Source organism: Neomonachus schauinslandi, chromosome 11 (genome assembly GCF_002201575.2).
Source record: "Neomonachus schauinslandi chromosome 11, ASM220157v2, whole genome shotgun sequence".
Lineage (NCBI taxonomy): Eukaryota > Metazoa > Chordata > Mammalia > Carnivora > Phocidae > Neomonachus > Neomonachus schauinslandi.
In genome coordinates, this window is record NC_058413.1 from 97829476 (window position 1) to 97845952 (window position 16477).

Here is a 16477-nt window from a genome sequence, read left to right on the forward strand (position 1 = left end):
ACAAAGTAATCTGACAGGCATACCAGCCAAGACCCAGGCCCACATGCCCTCTGCCTCTCTTTGTCTGGGAAGTCTGGTAAACTAAGATGTGGATAGGTCTGCGTACACCGTGGTGGGGGATGTACATATGTTTTTCTAGCCTGGAGCCTTATCAAAACTTAAAAAAAAAATCGTTTCTGCTTATGTGTAGTGTATGGCTGAGAGTAAGGTCAAGGTTATACTGTCACCTCAGGAAATTTACTTATTTATCTGGTTTTGTTGTTTTTTAAGGTTAAGGATTCAGCCTTCAAGCCCACCCCCCAACCACCCCAACAACCATCTCTTCAGACCACCCAGTAATAGTCCTCCCCCCATGAGCAGTGCCATGATCCAGTCTCACGGTGAGTGTGGAGGTTTAGACTGAACCATGATAAGCCACATGGAGAAGATGAGTCCTAGTCTTGAGTGTTGCAGGTGTGCAATAGTATTTAAGGGTATAGGCTATCGAGCCCGGCAGCCTTGGTTTGAATCTTGGTCCCACCAACACCTTAGCTGTGCCACCGCAGGTAAGTTACTTAACTTCTGCATGCCTTAGCCTCTTCAAATGTAAAATAGGGATAATAATAGTATTTAATGAATAAACACATGAAAAACACTTAGATAATAGTTCTCAATAAAGGGTAACTATTACAATTATTTTCAATAAAACCCCCGCTGACCCTACCAAATAAAAAAAGCTGCTACCAGAACCTCCCTTACCGTCATGCCTCTAGTTGGTTCTCCATCATGTGGGGTCCTCTCTTGTGGGTGTTTGGGAGGAGGTTGAGATGAGTATACCCGAATTGGTACGGGTCTTTAGAGACCAGTGAATTGAGGATTTAGTATTCCCCAAACTGGTAATCTCTTAAGTAACGCCACACAATCTAGAGCCCCTGAAGAGTCTGCATTGGTCTCTAGGCCCTTCCTACTCCGTATGGGGTTCCCTGACTAACGGTATCAGCAGGAAAAGTAGAGTCTCGGGTCCCACCCCAGACATGCTGAATCACAGTCTGCATTTCAGCAAGATCCCTGGGCCATTCGTATGTCTGTTTGAGTTTGCTAAGCTCTGCCCTAGATCAGAGCTACTCAAAGAATACTCCAGGACCACCTTTCAGAGCCACTTACTGAAAATACAAATTCTTGGGGCCCCACCTGGACCCCACCCAGAATCCTGCGGGTAGGACCCAGAAATCTGTGTTTTAACAAGTTCTCCACACGCTGCTGTTTGCGAAGCGCTGATCTAGACGGTGTCCAGTGTGAGTGTCCTCGCCATTTCCTCCTGCTTCCAGCCGGCAGGTGACCCGGGCATCGGGTCACGCTGGGTTTCCTCTCTCTCCAGGCGCCGCCTCGCCCTCCCAGTTTCCAGGCTTACCGTCCCGAGGCGCAGTCTTCCAGCAGCAGCCCGAGAACTGCTCCCCTCCTCCCAGCGTGGCCCTAACCTGCCTGGGCCTCCAGCAGCCTCCACAGTCACAGCAGGTGACCATCCAAGTACAGGAGCCCGTTGACATGCTCAGCAGTATGCCGGGGACAGCTGCAGGCTCTGCCGGGCGAGGCCTCTCCATCAGCCCCAGTGCCAGTCAGATTCAGATGCAGCACCGTACCAGCCTGATGGCCACCTTCAGCTACGGGCACCGCCCCTTGTCCAAGCAGCTGAGTGCGGACAGCGCAGAGGCCCACAGGTAAGGCTGCGGGCAGGCACCGGCCGTCTGTCCAGGTGATCCGGGAGGGAGGAAGCCCCTTAGCAGGGCGAGAGAGGAGAAGGGGAGGAGAGTGAGTCTGGCTGGGCTGTGCTCGTCTCACCCTTTCCAAAATCAGGGGGGTGGGTGTGGGATGAACTTGAAACCTGTTTATTGACCCAGGATCAAAGTGCTAATAATGAGACAGAGAAGGAAAATGACAGAGCTACCTTCCTATTTGTCTCCAAAGAAGAAAATGGCCTATTAGAGGCATTTCTAAAAATGCCAGGCCCCTTGTCTATTTTTTTAGGATTCTTTCCCTCTGTCACTTTTATTCTAAGAGCTTGGTGCTTCTTAGTAGCTCAGAGATGCTGTAAAATAGGCCGAGTTCCTCTCTTGAAGCTGGAGCTGGAGCTGTCCCCCACACGGTGCCCCGTGACCCCTGGAGGGGACCGGAGAAGCGAATGCGAGGACGAGTCGGGATGCTGCGTGCATCCCCATCTTCCCCGTCACACCGCACTTCCCTGTCCCGGGGAGGGGGGCTCCCTACTGAGGAAGAGGAGTAGCTGTTCCCCAGGGGACTCTCGCGCACTTGTCACGCGGATGCCTGGTACTCACTCCCTTTTGTGTCTGCAGCTCGAACGGGAATCGGTTCTCCCCTGCTAACTACGACCAGGCGCACTTACACCCCCATCTGTGTTCGGACCCGTCCCGGGGTTCCCCCAGCAGCTACAGCCCTTCAACAGGAGTGGGGTTCCCTCCAACCCAAGCCCTGAAAGTCCCTCCACTTGACCAATTCCCCACCTTCCCTCCCAGCGCCCATCAGCAGCCCGCGCACTATGCGGCGTCGGCCCTGCAGCAGGCCCTGCTGTCCCCCACGCCGCCAGACTATACGAGACACCAGCAGGTGCCGCACATCCTCCAGGGACTGCTCTCCCCCCGGCACTCGCTCAGCGGCCACTCGGACATCCGGCTGCCCCCGGCGGAGTTCGCGCAGCTCGTGAAGAGGCAGCGGCAGCAGCAGGACTACCACGACCTGTTCCGGCACGTGAACCAGGGGGACGCGGGGAGCCTGGCTCCCGGTCTCGGGGGACAGACCTTGACAGAGCGCCAGGCTTTACCGTATCAGCGTGCTGACTCGTATCACCAGCACCACACCAGCCCCCAGCATCTCCTACAGATCAGGGCCCAGGAATGCCTGTCGCAGGCCGCGCCCCCCAGCCCCGCGCACGGGTACGCCCAGCAGCCGGCCCTCCTGCGCTCGGAAAGCATGGAAGAGGAGTGCTCCTGTGAGGCAGCCAAGGACAGCTTCCCGGACAGGAGGAGCTCAAACACAGTGACCAGAGGTTGCCGTGACAGCCCCCTGCTCTTGAGTACTGGCGGACCCGGGGACCCCGAGTCTTCGCGGGGAACTGTGAGCCACACGCAGGAGTTGGGGCTGCATCCCTACCGACATCAGTCAACCGCTGCATTCAGTAGAAATGAGGTGTCCACCCAAGGTAAGAGCCCCTTCGGGGTAAGCGTCCCGGGCCAGTCTGCCCGAATTCACGTAACTCAGGGATGGTGTCTTTTTCCAGTCAGGGCTCTGTGTTCCTAAGAGAAAAAGAATTCCTGAGAAGGCCTGCAGGACCTTATGGGGGAGAAGGATGTGGGGAACGGGTACTGGTCCTTAAGGGGACTGCTTTCAAAATAAAAAGATAGCGATAGGAAATTAGCGCTTACATAATCCAGTCAGTAAAGATAGTTCCCATTTCTCCTATTCGTACCGTGGTTCCTTGGAAACCAGAATTTCCTGTCATCAAAATAGCCCACTTTAACGTCTGCAGTAGAACAAAATCAGCCAGTGCTAAGGAAATACGGCTTTGTGTAAATGGTGTTGGACCAAGGGTCAAAAACGCCCCTCGATTCCAGACTCGCCTCTATCACGAATGCCGTAACCTTGTCACTTAAACCCCAGGTTCTTAAGTTCTCCTCTGTGAAAAATGGGCAGGAGGAATAATGATGCTTTGCAGAGTACTTGGGAAGATAAAAACATGCACGTATGTGCCGTGTTTCACATAATGTGTGCGCGCACGCACATGTGAGGATGAGAGAAGCACTTGCTACTCAGCAAGGATGATGGAAATGTGAGGCATTATTATTACTCTGCTCCTCTCATTAACAAGCTAAGTACAGAATATCCCAGCGTCATAAGGGATCCCCGGTGTTTTCCTGCATCACTTTGTATAATGCATGAGTACGTTCATTTCCATCCTGAAGGAGATTAGGATTACCAGCAGTCAGTTATACTCCGAAAATCTTCTTCCATCGTCATCCTAGCATTCATCCGAGACAAAAGCTGCACTGACATCCATCCCATCACCATAGATCACAGAAAATGAGCCTATCCAGAAAATAAACTGTCTTGAAACTGAGCATATCTTCCATCCTCCCCGTCTTGGAGCTACCTGCATCTCCTGGCCTGCCCTTTAAGGTCAACACACAAACTCCTGGGGAGTTAGGTCCTATGGAACAGAGCAGGACAGAGGCCTTGCTCTGAATCAGTTTATGAAGAAGACTTGGTGCTTTCCGGTTGTGCTTAGTAATGCACGGCTAGGGAGGGACATGTGCTTGCCTAAAACAGTTTAGAATCCTGGGTTTTTGAGCAAATGGGTGCCATTCGGCTTAGAGGCCTGCACCAGTCAGACAGACTGTGTTCGCCTGTGGCTGCTGTATTTGTAGGTGGGCATAGGATGGTGGGAGATTTCAGAACCAGGTCATATGTGGAATGGCTGACAGACCTGGCAATGTTTAGGCTTGGGAGGAAAAAAGAAACTAAGGAGAACCATCATAACCACGTGGAACAAGGGATTAGACTTTTTGGAGTCCGTATTATGGGCCAGGACCAAGATCAGGATAGAAGTGTCAGCAAATGTCAACTCCTGTGGAAGACCTTCGTAAGAGCTTTCTAGAATAAGCTGCTTCAGCAGCCTGGGAGCTTTCTGTCACTGGGAGTGTTCCAGCAGAGGCAGGATGATAGTATCAGGGATACTGAGGAAAAGCTTCGTGCGTGAATGAAAGCTTTTCACCAGATTAGCATGTTGTAGTTGGTGTAAAAAGGAGGAGAATGGTGAACATCTCTCCAGGGCTTTCCATGTGCCAGACACCCACTGCTATTCACGTACAAGTTCATTTAATCCTCACAGCAACCCTATAAGGCAGTTAACTCTTCCTGTCCCCATTTCACCAGTGAGACAAACGAGACACAGATTAAGTAATTTGCCCCCAAGGTCAGCAGCTGTTAAGTGGCACATGAGCCCAGGAGTTATCCCGTTCCCTGCAGGAGATGCTGACTAAGCACGTCCCAGGTGTGCAAGGCAGTGAGGACTGAGCAGAGCCGGAGCAAACAGCGTCCACTCCCCGCTCCCCCCGCCGCCCCATCCTGGAATGCCATGTATGGAAACATCTTCCGAAATGTTTTTCTTCAAAAATTCTCATTTCTGCCCAGTTTTCCCTCCTGTGTGACTCCTGTGTACAGAAAGGCTGGGGGGCTTGAATTCGCCTGTGTCCCATAATTGTCCGAGGAACACCCCCCCCGCCCCCAGCAGGCTTGCTCGTCTCCTTGGTGCCTACGGTAAGGCAGACTGTAGTCGGCTCGCACGGGGGCTGTGGGGGCACCAGAGGGGGGAGAGAGAGTTCTCAGTCAGAAGAATAGCACAGGTTTCCAGCAAGAAGCGCATTTGAGTCGGGTCTTGGTGGATGAAGAGGAATTTGCCATTTGGCCGCAAGGGAGAAGCCAGGGGAAAGACCAGCAGGCGGGGTGCCTCGGTGGTGTTCTGGGAAAGCAAGCAGGTTTGATGGGTTTGAAGTGTGCACATGAAGGAAGGAGTAGAAGCTAAGGACAGAGGTTTCCTTTTTTTTTTTCCCCACTGTAAAATGCTCATTTATTAAAGTCTAAGACAATTATATGTTCTGTAAGAGTATGCAGCATGTTCTTATTTTAGATGCAGCCATAAAGGGAGCACAGCTCTTAAATGCAAACAGGAATTGTATCTGATAATTAATAGAGCCAAAGTCCACAGCAGCAGTAAAAATTAAATTGGCCTTAAATCCCATTTTATAGATTGTTTCTATGTGGGCAGAGGTTTTCAGAGATCCAGAGTATGATCTAGATCCAGCTGCCTTGTGCCACAGGAAGTCCTAAGGCCTTCCCTTCTGGCCAGAACTTCACGGTTCTGTGGTTCTTTTGACAGATCTCCCCTACTTCTTCTCCTGGCTGATTTACTCTCGTTACTTCTGTCCTCCCTCTCCCTTCTCCCTACCTTGTCCCGTTCACCACCATCACCACCCTTATCCCCTCCAGACATCTCTTCTGGTCTCCGGAAGAATCAAGCAATAAGTATCTCCCTAAAGCTTTTAGCTCAGGACTACCCTGTGCCTGGTTACCGGCTTTGCCAGTACCTTCCCCTCCGAAAGCCCTTTATTTCTTGAACCTTCTTTTCCTGACCTTTGATAACGAGCTTTTCTAGAAATTGTAATCTTAGCTCCTGCCCTGCTTGCTAATACATTGTAGAGATGATTCTTCCTTCTTTCTACCCAGTTGACTCTAAACTTATTCTTTTTAAAAATTTATTTTTATTTAATTTCAATTAACATATGTTATTGGTTTCAGAGGTAGCGGTCAGTGATTCATCGGTCTTCTGTAACACCCAGTGCTCATTACATCATGTGCCCTCCTTAATGTCCATCACCCAGCTACCCCATCCCCCACCCCTCTCCCCTCCAGCAACCCTCAGTTTTTTGTTGTTGTTGTTTTTTATAAAGATTTATTTACTTGACACAGAGAGAGAGCACAAGCAGGGGGAGCGGCAGGCAGAGGGAGAAGCGGCTCCCGTGGAGCAGGGAGCCCGATGCGGGGCTCGATCCCAGAACCCCGGGATCATGACCCGAGCCGAAGGCAGATGCCCAACCGACTGAGCCACCCAGGATCCCCCAGCAACCCTTAGTTTTAAACTTTTTCTTTAACTTAGCCACAGAGGATGCCTTTTCTTGCTTGAATACTATTCATCTTGTCTCCTTCTAACATCTGTTCCTATTCTGTGACTCTTTAAGCCATCTACAATTGTCTTTAATGAATAAAGCCACAAGTTGATTACTGTGATTTTATGACCCGGTATAGTGAGATAAAGCAGTAGGGAAACGACTGGCCTCGGGGAGCCCCATGCTGCTCAACAGTTCTAGTCACCTGCGGGCGTGGACATCTGTGTGTTTAAAATGACGTCTTCCAGGGCGCCTGGGTGGCTCAGTCGTTAAGCATCTGCCTTCGGCTCAGGTCATGATCCCAGGGTCCTGGGATCGAGCCCTGCATCGGGCTCCCTGCTCGGCAAGAAGCCTGCTTCTCCCTCTCCCATTCCCCCTGCTTGTGTTCCTGCTCTCGCTGTCTCTCTCTCTGTCAAATAAATAAATAAAATCTTAAAAAAAAAAAAAAATGACGTCTTCCTCTGAGGTGTCCCATTGTCCTTACCTTAGACGACACGAGCTTCCTCCATGACCGTGGGCCTGGCACATCACGTCTCCTCTCTTTCCTCATCTCTGTAACGGGGGACGTTAAGCTAAATGCCCCCAAAGAGAAGGAGGATGGGATTCATGTCTGTAGTACTTCTGCTCCATGCCTGAGGCTCTCAGCTCGGTTACTCCTTTCTTTTCCACAGCCACCCTGGTGGTATATATGTATGTTACAATCCCTTTTACGGTAGAAACCATGGCTCCACCATCTTTTCCCGCTTTAACCTGACATGATTCTGTTCTTTAATCACAGACCTGTACCTCTGAAACAACTAATACATTTTATGTTAAAAAAAAAAAGAAGAAAGTAGTAGGAAGGGAAAAATGAAGGGGGGGAATTCGGAGGGGGAGACGAACCCTGAGAGACTATGGACTCTGAGAAACAAACTGAGGGTTCTGGAGGAGAGGGGGGGTGGGGGGATGGGCTAGCCTGGTGATGGGTATTAAAGAGGGCACGTTCTGCATGGAGCACTGGGTGTTATGCGCAAACAATGAATCCTGGAACACCTCATCTAAAACTAATGATGTAATGTATGGTGATTAACATAAAAAAAAAAAACAACACAACTTGAGTGCTCATAGTGTTACCCTACCAAAGAGCCACCAGATAATTGGCTGTCACTTTTGCCAACAGGGGTTCTAATGCTAGGCGCCCCCCCCCCCCCCCCCCCCGCAGGCCAGTGCGGGAGGCTCATGCTTGTTTATCTCTTTGGCCAGAAAGGAATGCCCGCTGTCCTTGAATGACCCTTCCATCTCTGTGTGGTGACACACTAGTCCCAAGACCCTTCACCTGTTATTCCCATGACAGCAAATTCAGCAGTTTACTGAAGGACTGGGTTGCACAAGATGGTCTTGTAGGAGCTGTGGGGAGTGCAGGCATGGAAAGATAAAGAACCTGCCCTCAGGGGGCTTACACTCTGCTGGGGAAAGGACGTCAAGCTCATAAACAGCATTAGCCTGAAGTGCTACAGAATGAGTGCTGTAAGAGGTGTAATTATTAAGGAATAGAGCTAGTGAGATCCTCCTAAAATTTCGTAAGGCTAGAGGAACAGGGATCAGTGGTGACAGTCCGCTATAGTCCTATTTTCTTTGTGGCCGCCTGCTACCAATCAGTGCGGGGCCAGGCCCTGCCGGGGCGCTGAGCTCACAACATGCCAGAGGCGTGTCTCGAGTGTGGCAAGCTTCCAGCACTGTCCATGCCCCGTGCTGCCTGTGATTGCCCTTGTCTGCCACTCCAGAACGAGAAAGAAGGTTTATCTCCCTTCTGTGCTGTCGGTACACTTGATTTTTTTTTTTTTTTTACTTTGCAAATAAATAAGTACAATAGCATAATGGGTTTACACAGTGAGATTATCAACTGAACTCACAAAGAAACCACATCCTCCCCCCCCCCCCCCCCCCCCCAAGCTTCATCAGCTTCAGCAATATTTGTGGACTCAGGCCTCACAGAGGGGTGAAACAATGACAGGACAGGAGGGTTCACCCCTCAGAACTTTTGAGAGGAATAGGCACACATGGCATTTTTGCTCTCCTTTTCTCTTAGAGCCCAGTAAATGAGTAAGGGCGAGTCAACATTGACAGATTCAATAGAGAGTTGTGCAAGCCGCCCCCAGAGTCCCCAGGGCAGGGGGGCAGTGTGCACGGGGCCCTCTGGGGATGTGCCCCCCGCGTGATCGCACGGCCGCCCCCGCACTCTCTCCGCCTGACTTTGGTCAGTACCCGAGAACGCTGCTCTCGGACGTCCTCTCTCCCCCGTTATTTCTGTCGCCTCCGGTGAGCGTCACCGTTCCTCTAGCTGCTCATGAGGCAGAAGGGACCACAGCCTGGAGCTTGGATTTCCTGTCCCTCGGTCAGTAGGTTAGTCGCCTGACCTGCCCCCCCGCACACCCCTCCCACGGGTCGGCAGGTCTCTGTGGCGTGTCACAAAGGACTGGAGACTCAGGACGCAGCATTCTTATTAAAAAGGACACTTGACTCGTGTAATCCCTCACAGCTTGTTCAAGAGCTTTTCACCTGTGGTGTCTTTGGAGCCCGCCAACAACCCTCATTTTTCAGATACAGGGAAATCGCTGAGATTACGTGTGGGAGCCAGGCTCGTGCACTGTCGGGGATGGAGCTGGACCCCGACGTCGAGTGAACCTTCTTCCCGGCAGGCCTCCGGGCCTCCCGTTCTGCACCGCGCACGCCTGTCTGCCAAGCCGAAGGTGCCAGTCCTGCCGGCGCTTTGGCCTGTGCATTATACGGAAGCTTTGTCGCCTAACTCCTGTTAATCTGTTTTCATCTGGTTTTTAACTTGCATTTGTCTCTCCTAAACCAGAGGAAATTCAACCAATCTCCTAAACCAATCTCTGAAAGTTGAAGTGTCTGTAACTCCTTTGTTTCCGTACATATGGACAAATTGTCCCCACAATTCTGGAAGCAGGGTTTCCTGTTTGTGTCTGCCAGCTGGCTCAGTATGCCCTGTGCCCTCAGAACCACCACCTCTGGAATGAGTGTAATAAGTGTAATAAGAGCTCGGCTGAGCTCTCACAGTGCACCGAGCGCTTTGGGACCTGTGGGGTGAGTCCCGCTTTACCGACACACTGAGACCCACGGAGGCCCGGCGGCTTGCCCGACGTCCCACTCCTCGGGAGTCCTGGGGAAGCCAGGATTCAAGCCCACGCCTCCCCAACCCCAGAGCTTGTGCTCCTGAGCTCTAGGCTGGGGAGTCCGGAAGGCTCGCTGCACGGTTTCCCAAGCAGTCGCTGGCCCCCCGTGAGGCCTAGGAGGAGCGCAGCCTTCCTGGCAGCAGGGCCCAGGCGAGGGTGGGTGTTTGGGTTCGGGGAAACGCCATTCTCAGGGATAAAAAGAAGTTCAAGAGAAGAGAGGGAAAGGTGACTATAAACTCTCGAAGAGGTGGGAAGGAGCTCACTATCAAGATTGGGATCCTGTACATTTCGGAAGCTTTGCTGTCGCCTCATGTTTGAGGAACTCTCTACACGGGGGAGCTCTCGTGTCGTCCTGGGCAGAGCAGGCAGGTGCAGCGGATGAGGTTGGCGTCCAGCAGGAAAGAACCCCAGGGAGGTGAGCAGATGGTGTGAGCCGCAGGGAGGAGAAGATAGGCACTAGGAAATACCTCGAAGAAGCAAGCTGCTGCTGTTTGTGTCGCTTCCCCGCAGGGCAGACCGCAGAGCCCGGGCCACCCTGCACCCTGCCTGCGGCTTTCGGCGGTCATGGGCCGAGCGCCAGAGCTGTGCCTGTGGAGGGGCCCCAGGCAGCCGGGCTCAGATGAGTGAGGACTGGCCCACACGGCGAGGCCCGGCGGAGGCTTTCCTTGCTCGTCCCCTCTCTTCTGGCTTTGAGCTTTCACTAGCAAAAGAACTGGCTTCTGGCTGTTTCTTTGGCCTCTTCGCTCAGAGAACTTCCAAAAGATTTCTCACTTGCCTTCCTGCACCTTTGGCAGCTGGGAAGCCTCCCTGCTCCTCTTGTTCTCCAGAATACGCTGCATTACCAGCCACATGCATGTCAGTCGGCTCCCCTCCCAGCCCGTCCTCCCTCAGCCCCCGAGCCAGGCCTGACCTCGATTGTTGTACGAGACCTTTTGAATATGGAGACCTGAAACCCTTTACCCAACACTCACGCGGTACATTTTACTTTCATTATTCAAATAAACATTGGAATGGCATGGTTAGCGTTATTGACAACTTTTTAAAAACCTGGTCTCGCCAAGGTAGAGTTCATCAGAAGATAAGCCCAGTGGTTGCCAAGGAGCTTTGACTGAAAAAAATCAAGCAAGCAAACAAAACGTATGTTCGAGTGCCAGGCTCTTAAGGACTGGAGCCAAAAGTGCTACCGAGAGGGTCCTGTCAACTTAGGTGTGGCCCTGGTATTCTTCTTGACCACCTTGGTCAAGAGGAAGTATTCAGTCCTCTCAAACTCTCTTTGCTCCTAAATCCAGTCTGCAGGATGCATGACTCTGACAGGATACCAACCCAAATAAAGAGAGCATTTATTAATATCCGTTACAGAGCTAAGTATTACATACCTACTGGGGGTAGACAGTGTTCTGGAACACTGAAGGCTCACAGACATGCATAAGATACAATTCTTGTTCTCAGAGAACAGGCTAATATGAACAGCTAAAGCAAATACACAGTTGAACATGGTGTCAGGAATAATGTTAGAGTAATAAAGTTTTATATACTTTATTTATTTATAACTTTATAACTTCTGTCACTTGAAGCAAAAATCTTTTTCTGTTTGAAAGGGAAAGTTTCATCAAGATGTTAACATTTGAGACGGACCTAGGAGGATGAGTTGATTTGGATTGGCTGGAACAGAAGGAGAAGCAAGCATTTCCAGGGAGAGAGAGCAGGGAGGCTACCTGCTTGGGATCCTGAGTGGGTGGGGAAGAATCAAGTGCTCCCATTTGACTAGAGGGTAGCATGTAGGGGAGAAGGAGTGTGAGGTACTCCCTGGAAAGTGGGCTGGGACAGCGCTGTGAAAAGTGGGCTACTCTGTGAAAAGATGGATCTTTGTAGAGTGGCGGTCCGGGGATGGTGAGGAGGGAGGGTTAGTAACCCAGGCAAGAGGAGGAAGCAGTGAGATTGGCAAGGGAGGGACTCAAGTGACCAACATTGCAGCGGGAGATTCGTTAGGCTTGAGGTGATGTGGAACCAGGAGGAAGGAGTCAGTGGGGGACCCATGAGCTCACATCAGGAAGATTAGGAAAATAGGCACCGAGATAAGACTTACGTCTGAAAGAGGACCGGGGGTGGGAGGTGTTGATGAGTTTGGAGCTGGGCATGTTTAAGTGTTAGATGTCGGTTAGCTCTCCAAGGAAAGGTAGCTAGTAAATAGTTGGAATTACAGATGTGGAGCTTATTAAAAGAGCATTTCAGTAATTCTTTACCTAGAAGCAATATAGTTGAAGCCATGAAAATAGATGATATTACCAAAGTAAGTGTGAGGAGAGAGAGGAGGGCAAGGTAGAAATATAAACTGTGGAGGAGCCATGGAAGCAGCTGGGGACAGCAGTTCAAAACGTGGAAGAGGGGCCCGGGCTGGTGCACTGAGGTGGAAGCCAGGGAAGGAGAGAGAAGGTGTCCATGGAATAGAGGCCATTCTCCCGGGATACAGGTTCCTGCAAGCTCCAAGGAAGATTCTTACGTGCATGTAGGTTTGGGAAACACAGCACTGTCAAATCGACAGAGGAATGAAGGAAAAAGAAAAGGTTCAGTGTGATCCAGCCAACTGCCATTGTATGGAATTTTTCTCGGGAGGGTTTATGATCCCTCCATAAAGAGGCTCATAGCTGCCATAGGACTTGGGGTTGGCACCCGGGTCCAGGCTCCTCTAAGCACCATCACTAGCCGGCTGAGGAATTGCAGATCATGCCCATGTGGTCCTCACCATTGCTCGTTGCCTCTGGCAGGACATTTCTTTGATGGCAGTTGACGTGTTGGGAGAAGCTCGAGATCTGCTGACCCTCTTTTGCTCTGTCTCCTCAGAGTCTGTCATAGGGAGCTGCATGGATAGAAGTTCTCCAGGAGAAGTAATGGAGCTACCCGATCACAATGGACTTGGGTACCCAACACGCCCCTCTGTCAGTGAGCACCACAGGCCCCGGACCCTCCAGAGACACCACACGATCCAGAGCAGTGATGATGCTTATGTATGTTGGCCTCCTCCGGCTTCTCAGAAGTGGGATCCTACCAGCCCCACCTTGACAACAGAACTTAGCAGTGGGGGGTCACACCTGCCCTTCTGTTTTTCTCAGCCAGAGTCCAGCACCTCTGGGAACCATGCAAGCATGTCTCTGAATCAGCCTCACAGACTAGTCGAATCTGCGCTCCCAGCTTTAGACTGAGGAATCAAGAGTAGTTGCTCTCTGTTCCTTCTGGGCTGAGTTCTTGAACTTCTCCCCAAACGACCTAAGCTCCAGCCCAAGCAGATGAACCCCTAGGCTCTTGGTTAGTTTTCTGACAGCTCCACTGAACTTATTCAGATAAAGGGAACTAATCTAGCTCCGGAAACCTTTGCTCTCCTAGGGCAGCACTGTCTAATACGGTAGCAGCTAGCCACAGGTGGCCCGCCAGATTTACGTGTATTTAAAATGAAATAAAATTGAAAAAATTTAGTTCTTCAGGCACACTAGTCACACTTACAAGTGCTCGGTAGCCACTTGGGACTGGTGGCTCTGTGCTGGACGGGGCTGATGTGGAGCGCTGTCCTAAGACCAGGTCCTCGGGCGCTGGGGATAGGTCAGAAACCTGGTTTTGGAAGGCCATGCCATTGCCAAGGGCATGTGACCACCAGCTGAGGTTTGCCGTGTCCGCCCCCACCCACTCCCACCCCACGGGCAGCTTCCTGCGCTGTCACCCCTTCAGCCTCCCCGTTTGGATGGCACCGCGGAGGAAGGGAGTCTGGGTGGTCCAGCCTGGGAGGGGTGCCTGAGGCTGCCCTTTGCCTGCGCTCTATTCGAGGGAACCGCTGTCTTTGGGGGTCACCCGAGAGTGGCACATTCTCTGGTATCCTGACTTCTTTTCCTAATTGTTTTCTGCAGGTGCAGCTGGATAACTTACCGGGAATGAGTCTCGTGGCTGGGAAAGCACTCAGTTCTGCCCGGATGTCGGACGCGGTTCTCAGTCAGTCCTCGCTCATGGGGAGCCAGCAGTTTCAAGATGGGGAAAATGAGGGTAAGGGGCCTTATGCATGGGGCGCCCCTCCCCCTCTTCACTAGTGACTCTTCTCCTCTTCTGTAGAAAGGGTTCACGGGAAGATGGGAAGCCAGAGCTTCCCCAAGGGGTCTGGACCCAAAGCCCTTCCCACTTCTCTGCATCGAGAATGAGCGCACAAAGTATCTTCTGGTTGAGTGCAGGGGTATCACATCTGTCTTTGTAATGCTTCGATAAGATACTGCTTTAATAACTATTTTTCTAGTTCTCATTAGAGGGCATTGTGTTGTAAGGGACTGTGTCTCCCTCTCCTTGGCACCAGTAAAGGGAGGGTATCATAACAGATACAAAGCATAGGCTCTTTGGAATGGACAGGTCTGCAAGAAATCCTCACTTTGCCCTTTACAGGCTCCACGGACGAGGCACTTCACCTTTCTGAGGTGAAGTGGCATGACTCCAGCCAGGCCGGTCAGTGTACCTGTTTTCTACCACTGGCCTCTGATCGTGGCCAGACGATGTGGCCAGCCAAATTGGCCTGGGAGGACCCTCCCATAAAGTGGCAGAAACCATAGAGCCTAGATTCTAGATGGTGCTGTGAGCCTTAATTGGCTTAGTGGGTTTAAAGTGCTTAGAACATCGCCTGAGCCTACTAGCGGTAGGATTACCAGCTCCCTTCAAGAGGTAAATCTTCCTGCAGGAGCAGTTCTGTCTGCTTCCACACTGCAGGGGTTGATAGTGCCTGAGGTGGGAGATAGTAAAGGAACGGGGCAAAGTGGAACCCGGCGAGACTACGGGAAGAATCCTGGCTCAGCCCACAGCCACTGACCACACGGAGGGCCCGCTGTGAGCTAGAATTCAGGCCTGGGAGTCCAGCTCCAGGGGGCTCCGATTTCTCTTCCTCCTCTCTCCCCCTTGCCCACCTCCCACCTCCACCCGCCGGCTCCCTGCAAATCTCACGTGTTCTTTCTGGTCTTGCAGAATGCAGGGAGAGTCTAGTCGGTCACGAGCACCCAGACCTGACTGATGGCAGCCAGCATTTAAACTCCTCTTGCTACCCATCCACGTGCATTACAGACATCCTGCTCACCTACAAGCACCCCGAGGTCCCCTTCAGCATGGAACAGGCAGGCGTGTAACAGCAAACGGAGAGTGAGTATCGCCCGCCAGGGCCGACCCAGCCCTTGGGCCCGGTGCCAGCCCCTGATCTGTCCGGGGCTTCCTTTTGTGCGGGGTAGCCCGCGAACTTGACGGCACCACTACCCCCAACCCCTTGGTCTTCGCCTCTTCCTGCCCTGTCAGACGAAGCTGTGCAGCTATTCCGGGGAGCGGGTAGGGCGCATGCAGAATGCATGCTGGCCATAGTCCCTTGGTTTATTACGGGGCAAAGACACACGTTGAGGGTGCCGTGGAAACATAGAAACAGGAAGTGAGCTGGGGCTTCGGAGGACAGGGGACCTCTGGCCGCGGTAATAAGGAGAAGACAGTCCTTGACCTCAGTCCCGAAGCAGGAAACCCAGCAAGAAAACGTGTCCGGCCATAGTTTCCAAGGCTGTGCTGCAAGTGGAAGACTGTTCCAGGCAGGGGAACGATCAGAGGCCAGTGGTAGAAAACAGGAGTCATGCCTGAACACACAGGAGGTATAGCATGGCTTCTCTTTGAAAACTCTGACAGAAGCCTGTGAATGAACGTTAAGCCATCTGGCCAACCCATCTTCGGGCCTCAGCGTGGCAACCCTCTTGAAATACCTGAGGTCAAGTGAGCCGGTTGCATGTTGTGAAAGTTTTCAAGTGAACGTGCGAGCCTCTTGCTGCACACTAATCCTCTATGTCTGCTCCATTGCAGGTTTGTGTACAGCGCGGGGATGAGAAGGTTGACTTTAAACCAACAGTATCTAGCAGCATTGCGCCAAATTGCCATTGTGTTTCTGTCCACCCAGAATGTCGTGGCCCCTTACCTCACACTGGTTCATCAGTGTGCGGTTCTTTGGGTTCTGAGGGGGTTTTGCCATGTATACTTGTATGACCAAGTCACCAAGGAAATAAACAGGATATCCATGTTTGCCACCCTTTGTGGACGTGTATTTGGTATATTTGAGTTGGTGGTTTGGTTTGGTTTTGGTTTGATTTCTTTTTTTTTTTTTGTATGTATTCTTTTGGAGGTGATTTTCTCTCTTTTCTTCTTTGTTTCTCCCTCTCTTTTTTCCCCTTTCTTTCCTTTGTTGAGACAGAGGAACAAAGCAGTTAAAACTTCCAAGGCCAGAGACCCAGAGCCAAGCCCCTCCCCTGCCTCCACCCCCAGAGCAGCCTCCATGCCTTCGCATTGCTGATCCACAGGGGCAAATACTAACAGACAACAAGTCTGGAATCTTAGTGGTTAGGGAAAGGGAGAGAAGAAGGGGTGACGGCCCCTGGCACTTGGAGACCAGAAAGAGAGCAAAAAACAAACAACCCCCAAGCCTGGAGGGAAGCTGGCAAGGTCTTTACTGCTGGGATCCCATGAAAAACGTGTCTGGCCCGGCCAAAATCGCATCAGACCGTTCGCATGGAGGCCGAGGGTGGCCTGGCCTTGAGCGGTTGCCAGTCA

At 51.7% G+C, this 16477-nt stretch overlaps 1 protein-coding gene across 1 annotated transcript in view; it reads left to right on the forward strand.

Moving 5' to 3' along the window:
* Positions 1–16023, forward strand: part of SIK3 (SIK family kinase 3) — a 242595-nt gene extending 226572 nt beyond the window's left edge. The window contains exons 19-25 of the mRNA XM_044919695.1: positions 271–380; positions 1358–1697; positions 2331–3193; positions 12728–12891; positions 13783–13915; positions 14873–15043; positions 15737–16023. Of these exons, the coding sequence (XP_044775630.1) occupies positions 271–380; positions 1358–1697; positions 2331–3193; positions 12728–12891; positions 13783–13915; positions 14873–15030 (1768 nt within the window). The 3' untranslated portion in view covers positions 15031–15043; positions 15737–16023. The remainder of the gene's footprint in view (positions 1–270; positions 381–1357; positions 1698–2330; positions 3194–12727; positions 12892–13782; positions 13916–14872; positions 15044–15736) is intronic.
* Positions 16024–16477: the final 454 nt, after the last annotated feature.